This window comes from Dama dama, chromosome 23, assembly GCF_033118175.1.
Source record: "Dama dama isolate Ldn47 chromosome 23, ASM3311817v1, whole genome shotgun sequence".
NCBI lineage: Eukaryota > Metazoa > Chordata > Mammalia > Artiodactyla > Cervidae > Dama > Dama dama.
In genome coordinates, this window is record NC_083703.1 from 54,439,599 (window position 1) to 54,458,371 (window position 18,773).

The 18,773-nt window shown below is 61.4% G+C and overlaps 1 protein-coding gene across 2 annotated transcripts in view; it reads left to right on the forward strand.

Moving 5' to 3' along the window:
- KCNQ2 (potassium voltage-gated channel subfamily Q member 2) overlaps positions 1-13,147 on the forward strand; it is a 48,703-nt gene extending 35,556 nt beyond the window's left edge. Inside the window, exons 12-17 of one of the 2 annotated variants that reach the window (XM_061125789.1) lie at positions 534-757; positions 1,119-1,227; positions 1,625-1,756; positions 3,662-3,769; positions 6,335-6,458; positions 7,209-13,147. In XM_061125789.1, the coding sequence (XP_060981772.1) occupies positions 534-757; positions 1,119-1,227; positions 1,625-1,756; positions 3,662-3,769; positions 6,335-6,458; positions 7,209-7,940 (1,429 nt within the window). In that variant the 3' untranslated portion in view covers positions 7,941-13,147. The remainder of the gene's footprint in view (positions 1-533; positions 758-1,118; positions 1,228-1,624; positions 1,757-3,661; positions 3,770-6,334; positions 6,459-7,208) is intronic. The other variant, XM_061125790.1, reaches the window with a different exon arrangement.
- The last annotated feature ends 5,626 nt before the right edge of the window (positions 13,148-18,773 follow it).

Genomic DNA, 18,773 nt, shown 5'->3' on the forward strand with positions numbered 1-18,773 from the left:
GGGAACCTGTGCTGCCCTGGGTAGAAGGGGTGGGCAGACCCTTGCCCTCCGTGCTGCTTCCCCTCCCCCTCCCCTGCAACTCTTCCTCCAGGCAGCTCCCCAGTGTTGGGCAGATGGGCCCAGGCGTCAGCTGCAGACCTCACCCTCCTGACCTGGTGCAGTTACGAGGGTGGAGGGGCAGGTGTGGTAACCACTGAAGTGGCTGGGTGCCCTCAGGCTGTGCCCAGGATGTTTGGAGAAGGAGGCCTGGCCGGACAGTGTGGCAAGAGCTCAGGCACCTTTGGGTGGCAACTGAAAGTGATTTCAGAGTCCACTGACTGGTCCCCGGCCAGGCTGAGCACCCAGTGGGCCCTGGGAGTCTGTGGTAGGGCTGACTCGTCTCCACTCACCCAGGCAACCCTCCTTCCCCATCCCCATGGCCTCGGCACCCCATCCACCCACCAGCAGCCAGTGGGCTGGAGTGTTCTTTGCAGGGTGACCTCTCTTGCTGTCTTTCTGTGTGTCTGTCCGTCTATCGGTTCTCGCGGGAGCAGTCAGAAGGTCAGTTTGAAAGACCGTGTCTTCTCCAGCCCCCGCGGCGTGGCTGCCAAGGGCAAGGGGTCCCCTCAGGCCCAGACCGTCCGCCGGTCACCCAGCGCCGACCAGAGCCTAGAGGACAGTCCAAGCAAGGTGCCCAAGAGCTGGAGCTTCGGGGAACGTGGCCGTGCCCGGCAGGCATTCCGGGCCAGGGGTGCTGCTTCGCGGCAGAACTCGGAAGGTGGGTTGGGCAGCCCCCGGGGTAGGGGCCTGCTGTCCTGGAGCTCTGGGAGGCGGGGCCACACGGGCTTGTCCTGCACCACGAGCTCCATGCTCACCCACGGCACTGGTGACGGTGTGCTCCTGCTCTTACGGCAGACATTCCCCGGGTCCCGTGTGTGGACATATCATGTTTTGTCCATCTGTCCATGCACAGTGATGCCCTCCTATACTCTCATGGTGGCTGCTCCCCAAGGAGCACAGTGGAGGGGAGCAGGCTGAGAAGGCAGGAGTTGGGGGCTGGAGCGCTGTGGGGCCAGAGCACCAGGCCCCTCAGTGCCGGGGGCTGCCCGGCCCCTCACGGGCTGTGTCCTTCCACCCAGAAGCAAGTCTCCCAGGGGAGGACATCGTGGACGACAATAAGAGCTGCAACTGCGAGTTTGTGACAGAGGATCTGACCCCAGGCCTCAAAGTCAGCATTCGGGCCGTGTGGTGAGGACCTGGCTGCCTCTCGCGAAGCCATCTGTGCACGTGGGGCCTGGGAAGTGGGTGTGAGGACACGGCTCCAGGGCGATGTCTCGTGGCCGACACCACTTCAGCCTGGGCCCTGAGGTTCACAAGGCACCTGCTGTCATGGCTGTCACCTGCGCCCGGGTGCCAGGTGCCTGGGGCTGTCCGTGGATGGCCAGGAGCTGTGCTGCACGGGAGCTCCTGAGTGGACAAGGGTCCTCAGCACAGCTAGGCCCAAAGGTGGAGGGGTTATGGGGGGTGGGTGTCCTAGGTAACAGCACTAGAGATGCTGGGAGGGCCATAGCTAGGTGGTTGTTGGGGGGCTGCCTTCGGTGGTCTCTGCCCAGGGCTCACAGCCCCTCATCTGACCCCCCACCAGTGTTATGCGGTTCCTGGTGTCCAAGCGGAAGTTCAAGGAGAGCCTGCGGCCCTATGACGTGATGGATGTGATTGAGCAGTACTCAGCTGGCCACCTAGACATGCTGTCCCGCATCAAAAACCTGCAGTCCAGGCAAGAGCGCCCACCCTGCCCTGGGGTGTGGAGCCGGGTCCTCTGGGCCAAACCTGGGTGCTGTTCGGGGACTGGTGCAGTGCAGGCTGCCTGTTCCCGGCAGAGATGTGGCAGCGGATGCGGCTGCAGACACAGTGGCTGGCCCTGCTTGCTGCCACATCTGGGCCCTTCCTCTCCGGCCCCACACCGACCCCATGAGGGGTTTCTGCCATGTCCTCGTGTGGTCTGTTTTTGAATCTTTCTGTTGTTTCTCTCTTCTCTCTGCCCTTGCCATGATGGGCAAGCGTGTATGTGTGTATGTGTGCACATGCATGTATGTGAATGCACACGTGTACTCACGCACGTGCAGACCATAGGTACACATGTGCACACACTTGTATGTGTAAAGTGCATGCACGTGCATGTGTGCACACGAGTGCAACACATGTTTTGCAGAAGTGTGTGGGTGTACGCATGTATCTGTGTGTGTTGTGTGTCCTTGCATGTATGTGTGCCCACGTGAGCTGGGGAGAGTAGTTCTGTTGAGAGGTGAAGGGGCAGTTTTCCATGGGCCTGTTGGGCAGCAGTTAGGCCGTGTGGCACCTCTTCCTCCAGAATGGAAGGGCCGGTTCTCCCTCCCCTCACACAGAGGGATTCCCATGGCCAGAGTAGGCGGTGGGGCTGGACAGGTGCCTGGCGTGGCCGGGGCAGGGCGCACGCAGGCACTGCTGTCTCTGGCTTGTTCACTCTAGGAGTCAGTTGTACATGCATGTACACAGACGCAGTGAGGACTCGGGACACACATGCACACAGAACTGTGTCTACTCCCACATGCACATGTGTGTTGGCACACGTGTACACAAGTAACTGTTTCCTAAGTCTCATGTCCACATATATGTCCCATAGGCCAGCACACCCGCATGCACGCTGAGTACATATGTGCTCAGAAGCACGCACCGTCCACACAAACGAGCACACGTGTCTGTGGTGCCTGTGATGCCATGGCTGTCCTGGGTCTGTCCTGGCGTGGGCCTCACCCTCTACTGGCCAGGCCCCTCCACTGAAGCTGCTGCCAGTTCTCTGGCCCTGAAGCCTGGCCGTGGGGGTGTCTGGATGGTCGTGGCGGTACTGGGGGTCAGCCCAGCCTCTGGCCCCACAGCAGGTGGCATCCACCCGGTTCCTCTTGAGATCCCAGGGGAGTGGTCCATCTAGGCCTCCAGCTCTCCCTTTGGGTGGGGCCGGGGGGGTGACCCCTTCCTGTCCACGGGCTTGGGCCAGGAGGAGGTCAGCTGCTCAGTGTCCTCCTCGAGCATTGAGTAGACCTGTGTGTTTGTGCGAACGTGTGTGCACATGCAGTTGTGCACGTGCAAATGTGTGAGAGTGCATGTGTACACAGGTGTGTGAACGTGTGCCAGTGCATGCAAACATGCAGGTGTGTGCAGTGTGTGAGCGTGTATGTGTGTCCACATGTGTGCAAGTGTGAGTGAGAGGCTGCCCCGGGTCCCAACGGCTGGCCCACCTCCACAGGTCACAGCAGCTGTTTTTGTTCACCAGACTCTTCTGTCCTAGATGGTCTCCTCTCCCTCCCTTTCCGTCTGGAAAACAGATGAGACAGACCCACCCCGCAGGAGCTGGATGTCTGTCGCTCACTGGCAGGGCCTTCGTGTCCTTCCTGGGGCCCTTGGCACTCTGCTGCCAGTGTCCTGTGCATGTGGACACTGGCCCGGGCAGATGGGGCACCGCGAGCTTGCGGCCCTGCTCGGTGCCGAGGTCTTGGAGCTCAGAGTCCTTGCGCCCATCTGTACAGGGTCGGGGCGGCCTTCAGCAGGTCGTTCCTTTCGTCTATGCAAGTTCCTGCTGCCCCCCTCCCCCCATGTTGCTTCACGATGCATTTTCCCGGTGTCTCTTTTCTTGTTTACTCGCCAGGATAGATATGATTGTGGGCCCCCCACCCCCTTCAACTCCCCGGCACAAGAAGTACCCCAGCAAAGGACCCACGGCCCCTCCGAGAGAGTCACCCCAGTACTCACCTAGGTCAGGACACGCCCCGCCTGTCTGTGTGGAATGCCAGTCCCCTTCGCTCCAGCCACATGACGGCAGCACCCTCTCTGCTCGACAGGACGTGGGGCTGTTTCTGTCCTTGACAAAGCGACGTCCTCTGAAGCCCCGGGAGGCTGGGTCTGGGGCCCTTGAGCTGCTCCTCTTGGCAGGTTCCTGGGGAGGCTGTGTGACACCTGTGTGACTGCTGTGGGGGTGCTCCCTGGGCACAAGTAGATGGTAGCCCCCTAGGGGCCAGACGCGTTCAGACATGAGGGCCTGCCTTGCGGGGGCTCTGCTTGAGCACCAATGCAGGCTCCTAGCACCACTGCCGGTGGGTCACCCTGGGCTGCTTATGGACCAAGCAGGTCCTCTGTCCTCTAGATCCTGATGAAGAGTGACTAGGAAAGGCTCCAACCTGAGTGGGGTGCCCAGGGGGTCCCCAGAGCCCTGGACTTTGTGTCTAGTTGTCACCGCAGTCAGGGTTCCTGCAGGAGGTGGTCCTGGCCAAAGGGGAGTGGGGTATGAGGGCAGTTAGGTGTTAGGCAGCAGAACCAGGGTCACTGGTGGTGAATTCAGACATCGGAGCCTTCCTGTTCCCCTGGACGGTTGAAATGATGGCTGTGACGCCCCCAGCAGGTCTGCGAGAGCAGCACCCAGGGCAGGGATGTGGGCTGAGGGCAGAGGCACCCTGGCTGTGCTGGCAGAGGGGATCAGGGGTGTCCTGAAGGCCAGCAGGGATGCTGACCACTGGGCCAATGGAGCGAGTTGGGTGTCTGACTCCTATGTGCTGGGGTTTCTGTGCATGAGGCTGGGGATCAGTGTACTTGGCACCTCAGCCTGGCAGCTCTCCCATAAGAAAGGAGTTTCTGAGGGAGCAGGCCTGACCCAGGGCAGCCCAGACAGTGTTTTTCGCATCCCCTGTCCTTCCTGTGCCCCACAAGGAGGACAGCCCCCAGGAAGCTGTGCCCCGAGACAGCAGCCTGCCCTTCTGGCATCGCTGTGGGGCCCAGTGGCTGAGGAGGCCTTGCCAGCCCTCAGAGCCCCCAGGCCTCCCGGACCACTGCAGCCAGAGGACACGCAGACTCCCACAGAGAAGGGGCCGAAGGGCCGACTGGGCACGAGGGGTTAAGCCCAGCTCCTCACCTGAGGCCCAGGGGAGGGGGTAGTGCAGAGTCAGGGAGCACCCACCAGCAGCAGCTCCAGGCCGACCCTGGGCTGAGGCTCCCAGGGCAGCAGCTAGGTGGACAGCCCGTCATGTGGCAGGGGTGAAGGCGCTGAGCGCCCGTGCCTGGACTGTGTGGACACTTGAACACCAGACAGCCCTCCTCCTGCTCTGTCCCCACGGCGTCTGCTTGGAGTCTGAGGGCCCTTCGTCCCCCCCTCCACCCAGCCCCCCTGCATGATCAAGCATGATGCCCACTGGAGCATGAGGAGGCTGCCCCATGGCTGATGCAAGCCTGACCCCTCCTGCTTCCTGCGACAGACAGGACAGATCCCTGAGTCCCAACAGGCAATCAGGGCAGCTGTGGATGAGGAAGGCAGCCGGGGAAGGGGCAGTGGCTTCAAGTGGCACTGCTAGGGGGGCTGGCAGCCCTCCTCACTCTGGAGCCTGGAAAGAGGCTCCGCCCATGAGGCTCACGTGGCCTGTGCCCAGGTCACTGTCCTGCCAGCCGCACCCTGGCCCCAGTGTGTTTGCTCAGTGTCCATGTGGCTGCACCCCTCCGGCTCAGGCGCCCACGCTGCTGCTCTCAAGGCCCCTTCTGAGCTCCTCTGGGGCCGTTCCTGCTCACACGGTGGTCAAGCAGAAGCCCCTCCAGGAAGGAGGCCTCCCTCCCCTCTTGTTGGCTTTCCTGACTGCTGCCCTTGTTTGAGGCCAGCTCAGCTGCGTTCCGCATCCCCCACTCGTGTGCACACAAGGGCACACTCACGTTCACACACGTGCGCGCACATACATGGAAGCACACACACGCATGCACAGTAAGCACACACGTGTACACGCACGAGCGCATACGGACCTCTTCTGGTTGGCAGTGGCTCTGTCTGTCCCTTCTGGTTGTGCGTTGGCGGTTTTCAGTGTTAGTCTGTGTCCCCTCCCGCGTCTGGCGCATGGAGCGTATCCCTCAAGCCCCCCTGCCTCCAACCCGCGCTTCTGTGGTTCCTTCTGCAGACCTTTAGCTCCGCCCCCTCCAGACCCCCGGGTGGGCGGGGCCTCAGTGGCACGTTATCCAGGAGCAGAGCCGGAGTGGAGGCTGGGCTCGGGGTGGGGAAGATGCGGGGAGCTGGGAGTGCATGGCCCTGACTTCCTTTTCTGCTCCTCGCTGATGTGCCAGCCCCGCTGGGATGGGACGGTCAAGGGACAGGCCCCGAGGGTGGCAGAGAGCAGGACGGGGACGGGGACCTGGCGCCCGGCGTCCGTCTGTCCTGGTTCCTCGCTGCCCTCAGTCGGCTCTGGCTCAGTTGGAGCCTGAAACTGGGGGTTGCGGCTTGGCCCAGGAGGAGATGCCTTGGGCCCTGGCATTCTCACCCGACCTCACGCCCGGGGTGGATCTCTTCCGGCAGAGTGGACCAGATCGTGGGGCGTGGCCCAGCGATGGCGGACAAAGACCGAGGCAAGGGCCCGGCGGAGGCGGAGCTGCCAGAGGACCCCAGCATGATGGGGAGGCTGGGGAAGGTGGAGAAGCAGGTGGGAGAGGCTGGGGGTCCGTGGTGTCCGCGCGGCCGCTGCGGGAGGGTGCGCCAGCTTTGTGGGGAGCTGAGGGCTGTGGTGTCTGGACCCTGGGTACCCCGTGAGCACTCCCAGGCCTGGGGCACTTCCCTTCTGCTGGCCAGCGCCTACAGACCCCAGGCCAAGCACTGGCTTGCTCGCTCTCTTCTCGCCTGGGGGCTGCTGCAGGGCCTGCGTGGTCATTCTCCACCCCACTTGGCTGACCTTGTCTGACTTTCCTCTACTGTCTTGGGACCAAGTCCTATGGAACCACACACAAGACCCTCAGCTGAGGGTCTGCTTCTGGGAGCCCAGGAGAGGAACGGATGGTTCCTTCCGTCTTGAGTTTGCTCTATGGGTGAACCCACAGAGTGGCCCATACAAGCAAGAGTGTCCATGCTCTGAAGCCCTGAGGCCACATACCCTGATGGGGGTGGTCAGGGGCTGAGCTGCTGGGGGTGGGGGTGTGTGTGTGTGTGTGTCCTGCCTTCTATTGCCTCTGCAATTCTGTAGGTGACATTCTGGGTCCCCCCACCTCTGGGGAGTGTCTAGGGTCCCCACACATCCAGGGAGCATTGCTGCCCTCCCCAACTCCAAGGAGCATCCCGCCCCCCCCCCCCTCCATGAGAAGCATCCAGCCCTTCCCACCTCCAGGGACCGTCCTCCCCACCCCTGCCCCCCTCCCCAGCATGGGAAGTGTCCAGCGTGGCCCACTGGCCCCTCCCGCAGGTCCTGTCCATGGAGAAGAAGCTGGATTTCCTGGTGAACATCTACATGCAGCGCATGGGTGTCCCCCCGACGGAAACTGAGGCCTACTTTGGGGCCAAGGAGCCAGAGCCAGCGCCACCATACCACAGCCCTGAGGACAGCCGGGACCACGGTGGCCGGAGTGGCTGCATCATCAAGCTCGTCCGTTCCACCAGCTCCGTGGGCCAGAAGAACTTTGCGGCGCCCCCACCTGCACCCCCTGCCCAGTGCCCACCCTCCACCTCGTGGCAGCAGCAGTGCCACCCCCGCCCAGGCCACGGCACCTCGCCCGTGGGGGACCACAGCTCGCTCGTACGCATCCCGCCGCCACCCGCCCACGAGCGGTCCCTGTCCGCTTACAGCGGGGGCCACCGGGCCAGCACAGAGTTCCTGAGGCCGGAGGATGCCCCGGCCTGCAGGCCCCACGAGGGCGCACTGAGGGACAGTGACACATCCATCTCCATTCCATCCGTGGACCACGAGGAGCTGGAGCGCTCTTTCAGTGGCTTCAGCATCTCCCAGTCCAAGGAGAACCTGGATGCCCTCAACAGCTGCTACGCGGCGGTCGCTCCGTGTGCCAAAGTCAGGCCCTACATCGCGGAGGGCGAGTCGGACACGGACTCGGACCTCTGCACCCCGTGCGGGCCCCCACCACGCTCCGCGACGGGCGAGGGCCCTTTTGGTGATATGGGCTGGGCCGGGCCCCGGAAATGAGGCCACCCACTAGCCTCCCCCTGACTCCTGGCCTCCTGGTCTTGAGGCAGATGCTCTGGGGCCCTTTTCTTAGAGCAAGGCAGTAGGGGTGCCTGTGCAGGGTGGCAGGCAGGCGTGGCCCTCAGTCTCTCGCACTGAAGGCTGGCAGGAATTCTTTTCCAGCAAGGGGCAGCCCGGCTGGCCGTGCCCACTTGGCAGACTCTGCAGACCATTGGCTTGGGCATGACAGAGGCCGGGGTCGAGGCTGAGGACAGGCACCCGGTGGCCAGGTGGAGGCTTGGGTGGGGGCAGGGTGGCAGCGAGGGGCAGATCTGCCTCGTGAGGATCAGCAGCTTTGAGGCCCAGGGCGTGTGGCTTGTCTCTGCCCCCATTCCTGTCCTGCCCCATCATCCTGGGTACCACCCGCAGCTGCTGGTCAGTGTCACCACCTTCCCCCTGGTTCCGAGCATCCTGTGACAGGAGCCAGCCCCACGTTCAGGACTCTGGCCTGAAGGGGGCGTGGGGGCGAGGCTCGGGACCCCCTCCAGAACAGAATGGCCTCTGACCTCCTGAACTTGATTCCTGTGGGGAGGGACGGGCTCCATAGGCTCCTGGAGGAGACCCTTGGGGGCTCCCTTCCAGACCTGGAAGCTGGAGGGGTGTCCCCTGTGTCCTCTTCCCTCTCCCCTGGCTGGGCGCTGGTCACCACGCTGTGGCCAGCACTGTGACATGGACCGGCCTGTGGGAATGTGTGCTGAGTGGCTAGGGGGCTCCCTGGCTGGGCTCGTGCTCTGGGGTCCTAACCGGGCTGGTTGTGGTGAGTTGATTTGCTCACTGTCCTCCAGGGACCCTGCTTCACCTGTCCCCCATCAGCCCCCCAACAGGACCCCAGCTGGACGATGCTGCGGCTGATGGGAAAACCCTTCAGTAGAGTCCTGCCCCGCACTGTCCAGAGATGAAGGAGCTGCCTTGTAGGTGGTCTCCTGTCCCTCCTAGGCTGACCATCCCCTGCACTCTTCTCACTGACCAGCCCTTGATTGTGACCGCTGGGTGTCTTGGGATCAGAGATGCCTGTTCCCACCCTGGGCCCTGGGAAACAGTGGTGCCCATCCTTCTCATCTTGGGCCTGAGGAGCAGTCGCTTTGAGCCAGGAGTCCAACCCCAGGAGGCAGAGTGGACCCCATCCTGGGCCCCCAGCTGTCAGTGTGCAGAGGCATCTGGCATTTGGGGTGACAGGACAGCAAGCCTGGACACCTAGTGTCCACTGAGGCAGTGACCTTCCTGTGCACCAGGGTTGGGTCCGCAAAGCCTACCAAGTAGCGACTTCCCCTGAAATACCAGGTCCAGGGAGAGCCTGAGCTGTCTCCTCAGGACGCTTCCATCCATCCTGGTCAGTGAGAGACTCTGCTTGCTCTCTGGGAAGGACTTTGAAAGCAGCGTCCGAGGGTCGAATGCCCCTGGCTGTTGGGGTCCTGGCCCTCTGAGATCCCTGGGGAGCAGTGTCTACTATAGCCCCTGTGCATTCCCCCCCTTCACCAGGACCCCCCAGGTCCCCACCACGTGCACCTGTCTGCTAGCCCAGTGCAGGAGGACCTGAGCTCGGAGTCAGAACCGTGGTCTGTGTTCAGGGCCAAGGCACAAGGATGCCCCACCCCCAGTCTCCAGGGAGGGGTTGGCTGTGGAATCTTCCATGTGGCCTTGGGCGGGGGGTGCCTCTTTGGCTCCCTCCACCCAGCGTGTCTGCTCTGTGCCCCCTTGGTGTTCTCCCCCTCAGACCTTCAGTGGTGAGCAAAGCTCCTCCTTAGTGTTGGCTGTGTGAAGAGGCCCTGGCAAGTAGCAGCTCCTCTGGGTGAGGGTAGAGCCCCCCTTTGCCCCCCATCTTGGGAGAGAGAGGCCCCAGCTGGAGGCCCCCAACAAGGCATGAGCAGGCCAGCCCCTGGACCAAGTGTATCCACAGCTGCTCCAGCCCCAGCTGTTGCTGTCCGGCTCTGGGAGGGTTCGATTTGGGTTGCCAGCAGCAAGGACCCACCCCTGTCGGATCTTGGCCTGCGTGGGCCCCTGGCCTGCTAGGAGAGGCCTTTTGCCCCTGGAGAGAGGTGCATGTCCTGTCACTTGCATGCCCTGTGTTATGGGTCCCTGGTGACAAGAGGGGCTGGCTTGGTCCGCAGAGCTGCTGAGCCAGATGCTGGCACCAAGGTCACTACTGGGAGGGCCTCCAAGGTTGCAGAAGGAGGGGTTGAGGCCCAACTCTCCACGTGCTGTGCTCAGCAAGGAGTCTGTGATGCCTCCTCCATGAAATCCTGCCCCTCCCCCCGGTCTCTGCTTGGGGGGCCATTTTGGGGTGCGGTTTTAGGAGATGATGGGGTAGAGCCTCCTTCTTAGGGGTCCGAGCAACATGTGTTCATTTGTGTCCATCTGCTGCCCCAGGGCCCCCACCTTCAGGAGCTGTGGCAGGAGAGTGCTTGGCACTCTGGGGACGTCGGTGCACTTCCTGGGTGACCCGTGGCTGTGGGGCCACCCTGTCCCACCGCACGTGTGGTAGGCGCTTCCCAAGAGAAGCATCTCAGTTACCTGATCACGTGGCTCCCTCAGCCCTGCACATGCCTGTGCTCACACCCTGCCTGCAGACATATAGCACATACACACTCATGCATACACACCCACAGGTACACGCACAGCACCTGCACACAGAGTCACATGCATTCTCACCCAGACACACCAGAGTGCACACACTTACCCATGTGTGCACAATCATACACACCATGTGCACACACCCATGCTCACATACTCACACACCCATGTGCACACACGCTTACCCACACATGCACAGACGCCTTGTCTGCTTCAATCCATAGGAATCAGCAAGTTCGGGAGTGTAGACCGTCCTGGGACATTGACCCTGGGTGGGGTTCCCGCTCTTCTGGCCTCTGGGCAGCACCTCAGGGGGATCCCCAGAGCCCAGGGAGGTTCCCACCTACCCTCTTCCTCCTCCTCAGCTGCCCCGGAGGCTGTCCAGATGCCAGGATGGCCTAGGCTGGGCCAGGGAGGTCTTGGTGTCTGTGGGCATCCAGCTGCAATGTGGGGGCTCTGATGGCTCCTTTTGCCCTCCTGAACCATGCGGCCCAGCCTCAGGACCCTCTCCCTTTTCTGCCCCACACCCCCTGTTCTGTGACAGCATGAGCCGTGGCCACCGTGGAGGATGAAGGAACCCAGCCAGAGGGCAGGGGACTCCCTCCGGTGCCTCCCTGCCGGGCCCCTCCTTCTGGGAGACCACAGCACCCTCGCGGGAGCACCACCCTCCTTTGGGGGGATTTGCCAGGGAGTCCACCCCATGAGGAGAGCCAGTCACTGCCCTCTAATTAACACTCTCAACTGGAGCGGTCACCAGACAGCAGCTCTGCACAGCTTTCACACGTGGTTTTTAACTTCTCCCTTCCCTAGGCTGGGGCACCCTGGTGGTCATGGGCCTAAGGTGTCAACATGGGACGGGGGAGGTGTCCTCTTGTCTGCTATGCCGTGTACCTGCTGTTTGTGGACAGAACGTGGCCCTGGGACATTGCTGATGCTTCTGAAGCCCCGGGGATGGGAGCTGCAGACAGGCCTTAGTAAGAGTGCTCGTGTTAATTCCCATGCTCCCCCGACGTCAAGACCACGCCAGGCGCTGGTGGAGGCATCGGCCTGGATTTCCTGCGGCAAAGTCAACATTGGTTCCGCACCCAAGTCTCCAGAATACATGTCTGTGAAGAGGGCTGGTCCAGCAGGGAGGCCCCACCTGGAGGGTTCAGGGCACCCTGCCCGCAGTGGGGTGGGGAGTTCTGAGCCGCAGGGTGCCTCCATGACCCCCAGTACACACGGCTCCAAATTATACACTCTTCCTCATGTGCACTGCCCTGCATGGTCTTCAGCTGCCCTGGGCAGTGATGTGGACAGTCCTGCCCTCTGTGACCCCTGAGCAGAACTCCAGGCTGCCTGCTTGTGTGGATGGATGTTCGGCCCCGCAGGGCCGGGCTACTTGCTTTTAGCGCCCAGGGGAGCCCCAGGCTCCCTGAGTCGGATGCCCAGTGGAGCTGTGCACTTATCCCAGGCCAGCTGCTTCCTGTGTTCCTGCCCCCAGGGCGGTTCCACTTGGGCCTTTACCAAGTACTAAGTGGGAGAGATGATCGGGGAGCTTCCTGGAGGAGGTGATGTGCTAGGATCAGGGGCTTATGCCTATCCTCTGTCCAAGGGCCCTAGAAAGCTGGCTGCCCAGGGCAGGACACTAGCCCCTGGAGCTTCACAAGTGGGGCACACAGCTTGCTGGCTTCTGTTGACTTGTGAGGATGGAGGCAGATGTGGAGGGCATTCTGGAGGGAGGAGAATGCCCCTTCCTCCTAGGAAGGAGGTAGGGAGCTTGAAAAAAATGCTTGCGGGAGGAGAGACCCCTCTGTCTTGAGGAGGAGTTGGGTGGCTCTTGTCTTGGATATTTGCATGGGTCCCCTTGCCTGATAGAGGTATGGCTGGATGGCCCTGTCTGGAGAGCCCCTCAGTATAGGCAGATCAGGCACCGAGAGAGGCGGGGACCCTCCTGGGGGACAGCGCTCGGTCCTGGGGTTTCTGGGCAGGCGTGTGGACTTTGCTGAACGCTGCACGTCCAGCTCTGACTGAGTTTCATAAAGTTGTTGCCTTAATGCACGTTGACAAAAATTCACCGTGGTCACCCCCTGCCCGCTTGGCCTCTGCCAGGCACCAACCTGCAACCCCGCCGCCTCCTCCATCCAGGGTCTGCGGGCCCAGGTCTGCAGCAAGTACAGAGGGTAGGGGACCTCACGGCATGGTTCCTGTGGGGCTCTGCCTACCCGCCCACCTGGGGACCCCACCCTCATCCCATGCCGTCCGAAGGCGGCCCTGGCCCCAGCCCCAGCCCCGTCTGCGCTGTTGTCTTGGCTGTCTTTGCACTTTTGTTCATGTTCATGCTCCAAAGAATATGTCATGATGCCTTCAGTGCTGATGAGCACCGTCGCGCCCGCGCCCCTGCAGCACAGCCGGGCCTCTGCTCCTGGACCTGTCACCCCTGTGACAGGTGACCTGCGTGCCGTCCATTTTCCAGGGACAGACGCCCAGGGAAAGAATCTAGTTTTCTACAGACCAGCTGAGACTCACTGACTGCACTCACTGTCAGGCTGACAAGTGTGCCACCCCGAGGGCCCAGCGCAGGCTGCCTGGGGACGGCGGGTGCGGGATCTGGTGACAGGAACACACGTGGGAGGTTCTGGAAAGCTGTAGCGCCACGGGGATGAGTCGGATGCCCAGTGGACCTGTGCACTTAGTAAAACACAGTGATTCAACCTGGACCATGTGTGGCCTCTTTCCTCGGGGCTCGGGGCTGTTGGCCTGTGACAGGGCCTAGGTGGGGTTGCACCCTCCAAGGTCAGGGCACCAAGCCCTGTCAGTGTCCTGTCACTGGTGTGATGCTGGAGGACAAGCTGGTGGCTCACACAACAGACATGCTCATGACCCCTGGCCTGGGATCTGAATGCACCAAGCTCCCCACCTGGCCCTTCTCTCCACCACTGGGAGTGGCAAGAGTCCTGGGAATGGCCCCTCCAGCCTGGGGCCCTCAGGAAATGCTGGGTGGGCGCCAGCAGGGGCCTTTTCTCAGGTGTGGGCTCTGTGCATGAGTGGAGACCCAGAACTCGCCTTTGGCTCCCTGCCTGGACTCTGAAGTCCTCCAGGCCGTCCTGCCGAGTGTGGCACCTGCTCTGTCACTGCCCCCATACCTCCTCTCTGTGAGAGGAATGGGCTGCAGGTGGGTCTGAGACGTGGCGGCAAGCTGAGCGTGTGTTTTCAACTATACTGCCCATTGCCCTCTGGAATTTTCCACTCTGCTGGACCCTCCTGGGGGTCAGCTGAGTAGGAAGAGCAGCTCAGCAGTTCAATGGCCTGAGAGGCAGTAACCAGGCCTGGACTGCTGCCTCCGTAGCCTGTTCCCAGGTCACCTGGCTCTGCAGCAGGGGCTTAGGGAGGGGCCTGGCAGGCCCAGGCCACCCACCAGAGGCCTTTGTGCTGTGAGACTTCCAGAAAGTTCTGCCCGGGGTAGCCTTGGGTTTGGGGGAGAACTGGGCTCTAGGTGCAGCTGGGCTACTGCCTGCAGGCGCAGGGTCCCCTGCCATTCTCACCTGTGTCCACCCAGATCACCCACCCGGGTCCTGCTGTGTCCCTGCCCGTCTGTTAGAGCCAGAGGAGAGGGCTCCAGAGACGAGGGGTCATACCAGAGCCCTGGGGGCCCTGCTTTCCCTCCTAGGGGCGCTGGTCCAAGGGTGCCGTGGGCATCTGCTGTCCACCAGCTCACCCACTGCCTGCCCTCCACAGGGCCACTTGGGCACCTACTGGTCTGTTGGCCCCTCCCTCATCCTGAAATCTTGCTCCCCCACAGTCCTGCCCCTTCCACCCACCTGGACAAGCCCTCTGGGAGTAAGAAGATGATGTCTGCCCACGCCCCCCCCCCCACTGTCCCATGGTGTGTTTCCTGATAGCTTACGAGCCCCCCACGAGCTCACATGCCCCCTTGATCACATGCTCCTGCCTGTGACTCATGTTCCATCAGGGTTTCTGGCATGTGGGGAGTCTCTGAGTGCCCGAAAGTGAAGTGGGCAGGGGACCCAGCGTGTGACTGCTGGCCTGGGAGGGTCAGAGGAGACTGTGGTGACGTAGTGATAGGACATGTGGTGGACAGATGCCACGGGCAGGCACGGGCTGTAGGGAGGCTGGCGGGGAATGCCAGCCTCTAGGTGTGTCCAGCCTCTGCCCAACCTTAAGCCCCTCCAGGATGGATGCCCCCTCTCACTCTTCCTGGGCCCCAGGGCCTCTACATCCTGGTGCCACTAGGTGGCAGCACTCACCTGGAGGAGAGCTGCCCGGAGCTCTGGGACACGGAGCCCATCTGGGGAAGCATCCCCGGCAGCTCCCAGGGATCATCATTCCTTGACTTGGAAAGGCTGACTGGTGGCTTCTGCTGTGCCGATTTCCCCAGGCCTGGCCCTGGACTCTGTGGCACCCGGGGAAGGGCCTGAGGGTTCAGGGAAGGGCTCCTGCTGTGGGGGCTCCTTGTGGTGGGGGCTGGTAAGCTGGAGGGGGAGAGGCTAGGATGCTAGCCAGGCCCTTAGGCCTCAGGACAGTAGGAGGCACTGCTCCATCCAGCCACTTTGGTCTGGGTCCCTGTGTCTACTGACTTGCCTGGTGCTTGTTCTACTGCTCTGCAATCCAGGGTGCAGAATCCAGAGCTCGAAGCTGGGGTGGCTGCAGCCACAGTCCCACCTGGACCCTCAAACCTGCAGCCCCTGGGATCCCAAGACCATGAGGTGGTGTTCTCGGAATTGGACTTGGCTTGGTGGAGCTAGTGGTTAAGAACCCGCCTGCCAAAGCAGGAGATGTAAGAGCTGCAAGTTCAATCCCTGGGTCTGGAAGATCCCCTGGAGGAGAAAATGGCAACCCACTCCAGTATTCTTAACTGGAAAATCCCACAAACAGAGGAGCCTGATGAGCTATAGTCCATGGGGTGGCAAAGAGTTGGACACGACTGAAGTGACTTAGCACACAACAAGACTGAAGGCTTCTCTGGGAGTGGTGCCCTTCATTCATTCAAGCACTCATTCTCTCATTCATTCATTCACATATTCATTCACTCATTCATTCATTCATGTATTCATTCATTCACCGAACAGGTCTGTGTCAGTCCCTAGAGCAGCAACAGGAATGAGGCAGACATGGCCTTGAGCTCAGGGACCCTGAAACCCAGACCGTGGGCACCACTTAGGAAGCTTGACTTTTCATGACAGCTACTGGAGCACAGACCATAGGGACAGAAATACCACTGCGTGTGTGAGGTCAGAGACCAGACAGCTCCATGGGTGATGACAGGCTGCCCTTGCTGGCTTGTCAGGCACCTTTGTCTCAAGGCAGAGCCTAATTCAGTCCTGGGTCAGTGGTCCTAATGGACCATAGATGCAGCAGGCCCTGGGCAAGCATTGACCCTTGGCCCTCCAGGAGTCCAAAGTGGGATGTCTGGTGCTGGGGCCATCCCACCACCCTGCCCAAGTAGCTGAATCCCAGGGAGAGAGCCACAGACACAGACTTGAGAGGGAGTCATGGACACAGACCTGGAAGCTATCTCCCATTACTAGAGCTGCTGCCCAGAGCAAGTTCTGTTTTCACCAGTTCCTTTTCCGGAAGCTGACGGAGCAAATCTCCCTGACCTTCTCCTAACACAGCTCAGCTCAGGCCCTGCGCTGGGTACCCAGGAGGCAGGCAGGGATGCTGGGCTTGTCTGCAAACATTATTACATCCCCGAGGCCTGTGCTGCAGGGCAGGGCTCTAAGATCTGGTGAGACTTGGGTGAAGTTCAGGGTTTTCACAGGTGGGAAAGAGGGGTTACTGAGCAGGGGCCCAGCCATCTTCACTGCCTGGTGTTTTGAGAGCCCCCAGACCACACCTCAAATGGTGGCATGGGGATTTGTGGGACACAGCTGTCCACACCAGCCCACCAGGCTGCCGGCTTAGAAGCTGCACATTTATGCTTGTCCCAATGGAGGGCAGGCCCAGAAGTTTCTTCCGTGTGAGGGCAGACGTGAGCCCACCTCACCAAGTCTGTGGTCTTCTCTGGCTGTGCCCTCTCCTTCTGCACTCTGCCCCTCTGTCCTTGGCAGTGTCCTGCTCTGAACCCTTTTAGGGCCCCCCAGTGCCAGCAAGGAAATGTCCAAACCTTCCTCCCACATCTGGACCTTTGCGGGGGGTGACCACCGACACCTTCCCTCCTCCATGGCTCTTCCCCAATCCTGTGGTCCTTCTGGGGCCACCTCCACTCCTGCCTTCTCCTCGTAGCCTCTGTGCCGCCTTGCACCGGGGACCCTCCCTCGTGTAGACCTGTGTCCCATGGGTGGTGTACAGCCCCCTCTGTCCTCCCACCATGGGTCTCTTCCTCTGAGGCCCTCCCATCTGTCCAGGGCCAGTTTCTTGAGCCTAGGTGCCTGAGTTCCTGCAGACTCGCTGGGATTTGACACCAGAAAAGGCCCCAAATCCAGACACTGCTGGTCCTCAGGAAACCCTGCCCCATAGCAGCCAGCATCTGCTTTTACAAGTTGCAAGAATGTCATTTCTTTTTCAGTTTAAGATGAAACAGCTTAACTCAAGCAATTGGCGTTTTACTTCTGCACATGCAGAAGGAGGCCTCGCTGGTGATGCTGGCACGTGGCCTGTGCTTCTCAGACATTTTTAGGTGGAAAATGCCTGTCAGTTTTCAAGCATGGCCTTGACACCTGGCCTGCTGGGAGCAGAGAACACAGTGGGTGGCTTGGGACACTGCCTTCCTTCCTGGAGTGACCCTGGGTGGGACCTGCCCAGGGTGTCCATGGTACAGTGGACCAGGAGGGCGCTGGGGGCAGGACTCATGCTCACAGGAGCTGTGCTCACTCAACCAAGAGTATCTATGGAGCACCTACTGAATGAATCCTTTGTTCTCTGCATTGTGGGGAGGCAGGGGAGAAGGCGTGGCTAAGCCCTTGAGCCCCTCAGGGACCCGCTGGACTCCTGGGAGGGGGGCTGAGAGGACAATGGTGCTCTGATTATCCAGTGGTCAGTCTGCGCCAACAGTGGCCCCAATCCAGCCACCTCCTCCATCAGCCCCCAGCCCAGGAGCTGGAGAAAACAGCTCTGCCCTGTCCGCCACCCGCGCCATTCGCCGGAGCCAGACAGCTGGAGCTGGGACTCCCTCCTTGACATTCAGAGCTGCTAATTTTTCATCACAGGGTGGGTTTGACATTTGCATTGGAATTGGATTCTGTTAACTTCCTCTGGCGGCTGGCTGGCGCAGAGACTGAATCCTCCTGTCTGCCGCATCGCTGCCTGAGGTCCACCCCCGCCCCCAGCCCGCTCCAGGGGAGGCTCAGGGCCCGGCCATCTAGACACAGACCTGGTCCTCCACCCAACCTCTGCTTCTACCTTGACCTCAGGCCATGGCTGCCCACCTGGCCCGTGGGCAGCTCCCCCACAAGGGTGTCCGGGGGCACTGGTCCTGGGGCCATGTTCCCTGGCGAAGTCCCAGCACACCTGCCCCTTCACTGTTTTAGTGCCCAAGTCCCATGTCACCTGCGTCAGGTCAGGGTGGCTCCCTTCTTCTCATCCCAGCATCCACACATGTTGGCACCCCCTGGCACCAGCCAGCCCAGGATCATGCTCCCTGCAGCATCCAAGCCTCACGGGGCACACCATCCCTCCACGCTCCTGATGCTGCTGTGCTGTGCCTACATCTGGAGAATGGGTGCCCGCCAACCCCGGACCGGGAAGGCTCACTCACCGGTCTTGTAGACAAGGGCCAGGGGGACGGGCCTTGTGACCCCAGCTTCGCCTCTCTCCAGGCTTCTGATGGGGGTTGGGGTGGGAGGGAGGGGCTTCCTCAGGAGAGAGGCTACGGCAGAGCAGGACTAGATGAAAGCTTTACAGGTGGGAGGGGCCTGGACAGAGCCCCTGTTGAGAGCCAAGTGCCTCCCACCCCAAGAAGGCCCAGTGCCCAGCCTTCCTCTCCCAGGACAAGTCTGCCTGTCGGGAATCTGTCCTTCATTTGTGGCTTGGCCTGCGTTCAGAGCCCCCTCCTGATTTAGGAGAGGACCACATGCCTTGGAGGAGCTAAAGGGCCTGGCCAGAGGTGCCAGGTTGAAGGGAGTTGTGCAAGAAGATGGGGAGACAGCAGAGTGGGCGGCCGGGCTCTGACACTGAACACAGCTTCCATGAATTCTGAGAGCCACCCTGAAGGAGCCACAGGCTGGTTTCAGAAGGAGGTGGGTCCATGTGGTCTGAACAGTTGGTTCCCCGCCAGCCTGTGCC